Source organism: Arachis stenosperma, chromosome 3 (assembly GCF_014773155.1).
Source record: "Arachis stenosperma cultivar V10309 chromosome 3, arast.V10309.gnm1.PFL2, whole genome shotgun sequence".
In the NCBI taxonomy this organism is placed as follows: domain Eukaryota; kingdom Viridiplantae; phylum Streptophyta; class Magnoliopsida; order Fabales; family Fabaceae; genus Arachis; species Arachis stenosperma.
The window spans coordinates 10,755,753-10,762,607 of NC_080379.1; the positions used below are offsets into that span (position 1 = coordinate 10,755,753).

General features: G+C 36.8%; 2 protein-coding genes across 2 annotated transcripts; one reads left to right on the forward strand and one right to left on the reverse strand.

Moving 5' to 3' along the window:
• Positions 1-362: 362 nt before the first annotated feature.
• Positions 363-884, forward strand: LOC130965486 (cytochrome P450 93A3-like). Its single transcript, XM_057890246.1, has one exon. It carries the CDS (start codon positions 363-365, stop codon positions 882-884), a length of 522 nt encoding a protein of 173 aa, XP_057746229.1.
• Positions 885-4,434: 3,550 nt separating this feature from the next.
• Positions 4,435-4,887, reverse strand: LOC130965487 (uncharacterized). Its single transcript, XM_057890247.1, has one exon. It carries the CDS (start codon positions 4,885-4,887, stop codon positions 4,435-4,437), a length of 453 nt encoding a protein of 150 aa, XP_057746230.1.
• Positions 4,888-6,855: the final 1,968 nt, after the last annotated feature.

Below are 6,855 nucleotides of genomic sequence, written 5' to 3' on the forward strand. Positions count from 1 at the left end.
CTAATAAATTTGAAAAGTAAATAATATATTAACAAAAAAATAAAATTAATTTCTTAAAAATAATAGAAAAGCGGCTGAACAGACACGTTAGTGCTTGTTGAGCCGCTAGTATATATATATAGGAAAAGTATATGGAACCAAAAGTTTACCAGTCAAAAATTAAACAAAACCACATTAATTTATATTAATAATTAATTAATTTTAAATTTTTTAAATTTAAAATTTAAAAAATTTAAAATTGATTAGGTAAACCTAATTAAAACCTATAAAAACCTTCCTCTCATCTCTCACATTAACCTACCTACCTCCAACAATCACACAGACCCTCTCTTTCTCTCTCTCAACCCTCTCCGCCTTGCATCATGGCTTCAACTGCTGAAGCCGCCAGAGAGTTCCTCAAAATCCATGAAACCTCCTTCTCCGACCCCCCCAACACACAAACCGTAGCCGCAGAGAGCCTATCCTATGGATTCAAGGACTTCGTGTTCGCCCCGTACGGATCCTATTGGAAGTTCATGAAGAAGGTGTGCATGTTGGAGCTCCTGGGCGGCAAAATGCTCCACCAGCTCCTCCACGTGAGGCAGCAAGAGAGGAAGAGGTTCCTTAGCGATTTGGCGAAGAAAGGGTTGGCCGGTGAGGACGTGGATATTGGGGCAGAACTCATGATGCTGGCCAACAACGTCATATCAATGATAACGATGAGGCAGAAGAGTTGTTCTGAAAGGGGAGGAGAAGCGGAGGCGCTGAAAAAGGTGGGGGAGGACACGGTGGAGCTGAGCGGGCAGTTCAACGTGTCGGATTTCTTGTGGTTCATAAAGGGTGTTGATATTCCTCAGATCTTCTTGATGATGAGTAGGGGGAATGTGCATTTCGTTCTCCTATAGTTTGGCGGATATTTAGGTGCCGTTTTGATGATTAAAGAGACTATAAACTACACATTTGATCTTAGCTAAAATTGAACAATTACAGAAATATAAAAAAATATTCATTTAGTATTAAAAAAAATATCATAATACTTAACAAAAGAAACATCTAATTATCTTTTAACAAAAATAATTAAATATCAATAAAATTAAAAAAAAATATGAAATACTTAAAGAAATAGAGACATTCACATTTGCAATACAAAAAAATTCGAAAAATATATAAAAGAACATCCATTTAGTATGAAAAAAATATTCTGATACTTAGCAGAAGAAACATCCATATATATTAACTCGTAGAAATTTTGGATTCACTCAAAAGTATTTGGCTGATTTTTGGTTAATACCCTTTTGATTCCCTAGCATTGCTCATATATATATATATATTAACCCCCCTTATATACATATACGTTCCCTCTTTCTATACATATATTTTAAATAATTCAATAACTATATATATATATATATATATATATATATATATATATATATATATATATAAAATAAAAATAAAAAAAATAAAACAATAAAACAAAAAAATAATATATATTTTAATTATTTTAACCTCTTTTGTTCTTTTATTATTTTATTATTCTTTTATCATAATATTTGTTTTTACTCCTCCGTATGTCTTTTTATGTTCCTCTATGTTTTCAGTTCTTCTTTGTTTGAGGACAAGTAAATTTTTAAGTTTGGTGTTGTTGCTTCGCTTTTTGACTTTTCTGTTTATTTGAATAGCACCAAAGGGAGGCAAATCATCTTCACGGAGGAGCACAACCAGAAGAATGAGATGGCCACTAGAATAATTGAGGTGGTTGAGTTCCTTTCATTCTATATTTTTTCCCATTCTTATTATGTTATATTCCTGTTTTTTGTTTATTTTTTTATTGCATGATCAGTTATATTTTCAATTCCTAGGTTCTAATTTAATTTACTGTCTATTTTGTTATTTAATTTTCTTTAATGTTGAAAGGTGTCTCATGTATTACCACTAAGCTTGAAATCAAAAAGAAAAAAAGAAAAAAATGTAGTGCATGAGGAATTGAGTTTAATTTTAAGAGTAGTCTAATTTATCCAAATGTGGTGGTATTTTCTGTGACTCTGAATGCATGACATGAACAGTGCATATTTAAATTTGAATCAAAGAATATTGATGTACAAGGAATAGGAATTTAGAAAACTATTATGAATTCTATGCAATAAGTTAAAGTTTAATCCTTGAAGCAGAAGAAACAGCAAAGAAAAATAAAAGTAAGGTCCAAGACTCTGAGCATCAATGACTAGGAAGATCAGATATGATTAAAAGCTCAAATAGTTCTTTCCCTGGTCATATGCTTGTGGTGTGATTGTGTCAAGTAATCCTTGAGATAGAATACTAAGAGTCGAGATCAAATACATTTAACAGAGTATGCCAAAGGTTTTGAGCACCACTGTCTGGAAGTAACTGAAAGGAAAATCAGAACTTAAAAGAGAGTTTCCCAGTTATGTGCTTATGATATTTTTGTGTCAGTGAAGCTTGAGACAAAACATTTAAAGTCCTAGGTACAACTTGGACAAGGCTTACTGATGCGTGAGAATTTTTCCTATCCTTTCCTAGTGAATTTGCATTTAATTTATTGAGTTTAATCGAGAATTAATTATCTTTTAGTCACCATGGATGTTACTTTGAGTCGTGTACAATTCTGTTTATTTTAGGTAGCATTTGGCTGGATTTTATGGAGTTTTCTGCAGAAAAAGAGAAGAAGGCGAATGATGCTGTCATCTCTGACCTCTCTGCACTCAAACATGAATAACTCGAGCTACAGAGGTCCAATGGACATGATTTAAGTGGCGTTGGAAAGCTAACTTCCAGAACTTTCCAACTATATATAATAATCCACACTTCTTTCCCAGTAATTCGGCCAATGCAGTTCCTAACTTGAGATTTCTCAAGTTAGGCGCAAGACAGCATCAACAACACGCAACAATGAGCGTGACTCCGAGTAAGGTGCACTAAAACTTAAGTTAGGCACATGCCACAACAAAAGCACGCCACATTGATTTTGCTTCACTCAAGTAGGGCGCAGCAACACAAGCCTTGTAGCTCCAATCACTGCATACCTCAAGTAAGGCGTGGCTTGATGCCAAGTTAGGTGTGCCTCCCTACGAAGCAAGTAGTCCCCATTCATCAATTAAAGACATGCGGATTGCTTTAATTAATTCTGATTTAAACTGTATTTTTATTTAAAAATAGAAAAAGATATTATTTAGTTTAAAAAATATATATATAATTTAAATTTATTAGGATTAGATATAAAAGGGAAAAGAAACTTCTCTTCTGGGAGATTCCATCTCATTCTGTGTATTACAGTTTACCTGAATCCTAGTTTTTCTCTCTGAACCATGAGCAACTAAACCTCCACTATTAAAGTTAGGAGCTCTGTCTATTGTATGGATTGATTCTATTGTTTTTCTATTTTAATTCATGTATTGATTTATATTTCAAGAATTGTTTTCGTTCTTTATTTTATGAAATTGGGTGGAGTATGACCCTCTTTTTAATTGAGTTCTTGTATAACTTGGAAAAGCTCTTTACTTGAACAACAGCTTGAAAACATATTCTTCTAAATTTCTAATTTATCTGGATTTAACGGGATACGTGACATATAATCCCCTTATATTTGGGTGATTGGGATTTCTGTGGCATATAACTAGAATTGAACTTCACCCTCTAATTGGAATTAATTGACCAAGGAATTGGCAGTTGATGAATTTTAGAGGAGACTAAAAAGGTCTAAGGAATTAGGGTTTAGTCATATATAGTTTGCCAGGAATTAAATCTTGCATGATTAAAATAAATTAATAAGAAAAGTCAATCCGGAAAATAGATAACTCTGAAGCCTTAAATTCTTTCTCCATATTTTAGTCCCAACTTATTTATTGCTTGTCTTCTGATATTTTGAGTTTCCTGTTTAATGCTTTTGGAACTCTCAAATACCATTTTCTGTTTGTCTAACTAAGTAAATCACTTAACCATTGTTGCTTAATCCATCAATCCTCGTGGGATCGACCCTCATTCACTTGAGGTACTAGTTGGTACGACCCGGTGCACTTGCCGGTTAGTTTGTGGTTGAAAAACTGCAACACTTACCCAGGGACTATTCGAAATGGGATAGATGATCCCAGCCTCCCACAGTATTATGATTTCTTTCTGAACTACTTCCTTCATAGCTGGATTCAGTCGTCTCAATGGTTGCACCACTGGTTTAGCATCTTTTTCGAGCCTAATCTTGTGCATGCATCGAGTTGGACTAATTCCCTTTGAGTCACTTTTGGTCCACCCAATAGCTATTCTATGGGTCTTCAGCACTTGAACCAGTGCTTGTTCTTCTTACAGCTCTAGAGTAGAGCTTATGATCACTGGATAAGTGTCACCATCTCCTAAAAACACGTATTTCAAGGATGATGGCAATGGCTTGAGTTCGAGCTTAGGAGGTTCATCTTCCACTTTAGGGGCTTTTAATGCATCCTCCTATTTTACTAGTGCCTTTATGTCAGGCGTGTCATCCCCAAGGATGTCACCCAGCTCCTCCTCAAGTCTCTCAGCTGCATGTACCTCTTTTACCAGGGAGTCGATAATATCAATCCTCATACACTCCTCTGGGGTGTCAAAGTACTGCATGGCCTTGATAGCATTTAGTACAAATTCGTCCTCATTGACTCTTAGTGTCACTTTCCCATTTTGCACGTCAATGACGGTCTTTCCTGTTGCCATGAATAATCTCCCTAGAATAATGGATACATTGTTGTGTTCTTCCATATCCAACACCACGAAATCTGTGGTAAACGTAAAGGGTCCAACCCTTACGACCTTGTCTTCAACCACTCTTGATGATAACTTAGTGGAGCCATCAGCAAGCTGGAGACAGATGCGGGTAGGCTTGACTTCTTGGATCACAAGTTTCCTTATTAGTGATGAAAGCATCAGATTGATGCTTGCTCCAAGATCATATAAGGCTAATCTTGTGCAACCGTCTCCAAGGGTGCAGGGTATCACGAAACTCCTGGGGTCTTGAAGTTTCTCCGGTAGGGTCCTCTGGATGACTGCACTGCATTCTTCAGCGAGGAAGACTATCTCTACCTCCCTCTAATCTTTCTTGTGGCTTAATATGTCCTTCATGAACTTTGCATAGGAGGGTATTTGTTCAAGGGCTTTTGTGAAAGGGATCTTGATCTCCAGTGTCTTGAGGTAATCTGCAAACCTAGAAAATTGCTTATCCTTTTCTACTTGGCAGAACTTCTGAGGATATGGCATCCTGGTCCTATACTCAGGTGCTCTGAGTGGTGCAGGGTGGGTGTCCATGGTTCAAGAAGGAAGATTACCAGCTTGCTTAGGAGAGGCTTTCCTTGAACGTGCATCTGCTTACCCTCCCCTATCTGGGCGTTCAACGCCCAGGTTGGCCCTTTCCTGGTGTTGAACACCAGCTCTGCCACTTTCTGGGTGTTGGACGCCCTTGTTGACCCCTGCTAGGCGTTGAACGCCAGGGTTCCTCCCCTTTGGGCGTTCAGCGCCCTTTGTAGTGTCCTGGGTTGCTGTGTTCCCACCTTCTGAAGTTTGCTCTCCCACTTGCTTCTCACTGTTTTAAGACTGAATTTTCAGGGTCCTTTCACTCCTCAATTGGATGGCTTGGCACTCTTCTCTTATCTATTCAGATAAGTGTTGTTCAGCCTGGTTCAGCCGTACCTCTATATTCTTGTTGGAGGCACGGGTTTCTTGCAACACTTCTTGCAAACTTAACAATTGTTGTGTGAAGGAGTGCAACTATTGGGTCAATGATTCACTCTATTTTGGAAGGTCTGATTCAGTGTACACTGCTCTAACCTCTCATTTCATTGCAGTCTTACCAGATGAGTATAGATGTTGGTTGCTGGCGACGGTCTCAATGAGTTCTTGAGCTTCTTCAATTGTCTTTTTCATGTATATTGAACCTCCTACAGAGTGATCTAGAGACATCTTAGCCCTATCTGTGAGTCCATAATAGAAGATGTCTAGCTTCACCCATTCTAAAAATATTTCCGTAGGGCATTTCTGTAGCATCATTCTGTATCTCACCGAGGCATTGATAAACCACTATTTCATGGTTTATCTTGTGCTCAATTGAGTGGTTTTTATAAACTCTTTACCCACTTATTCATACTATTTGCACGGTTTTACTTTTTCCTTCCGGATTTTGTGCTATGATTGAAAACATGCTTCTTTGGACTTTAAATTTGCTATGTTTAATCATCTCTTATTACCATTTGATGCATTGATATGTGTTAAGTGTTTTCAGAGTTTATAGGGCAGGAAAGGCTTAGAGAATGGAAAGGAAACATGCAAAAGTGAAAGGAATACAAGAAGTTGAAGAAATTGCTAAGTTGTTCAGCCTGACCTCTTCGCACTTAAACGGTCATAACTTGAGCTACAGAGGTCCAAATGAGGCGGTTCCAATTGTGTTGGAAAGTTAACATCCAATGCTTTGAAATGATATATAATTTGACATAGTTTCTCTGAGGATAAGTGATGCGCACGCGTGGATCTGCACGAAACCAGCGACTTACACGTGTTTGAATTCGGCCCCAGCGATTTCTAGGCTATTTTTGACCCAGTTTTCGGCCCAAAAAACATAGGTTAGAGGCTATAAAGTGGGAAAATCCATTCATTCATTCATAATTCACAATTTTAGGTTTTAGATGTAGTTTTTAGAGAGAGAGGCTCTCTCCTCTCTCTTAGGATTTAGGATTTAGAATTTCTCTTAATTTTAAGATTGCTTCTTCTCAATTCCAGGTTCAATGTTCATTTAAATTATTAATGCAAAGAGTACTTTTTATTTAATTTTATTATTTATTTAATTGCTTTCAATTTTATTATCATGTCTCTTTTCTACTCCCTTCTCCCAACAATGAAGATGGT

Excerpts from the sequence above, each read along its gene's own strand:
- LOC130965486 (XM_057890246.1), top strand. The coding sequence starts at position 363 with ATGGCTTCAACTGCTGAAGCCGCCAGAGAGTTCCTCAAAATCCATGAA.
- LOC130965487 (XM_057890247.1), bottom strand. The coding sequence starts at position 4,887 with ATGCTTTCATCACTAATAAGGAAACTTGTGATCCAAGAAGTCAAGCCT.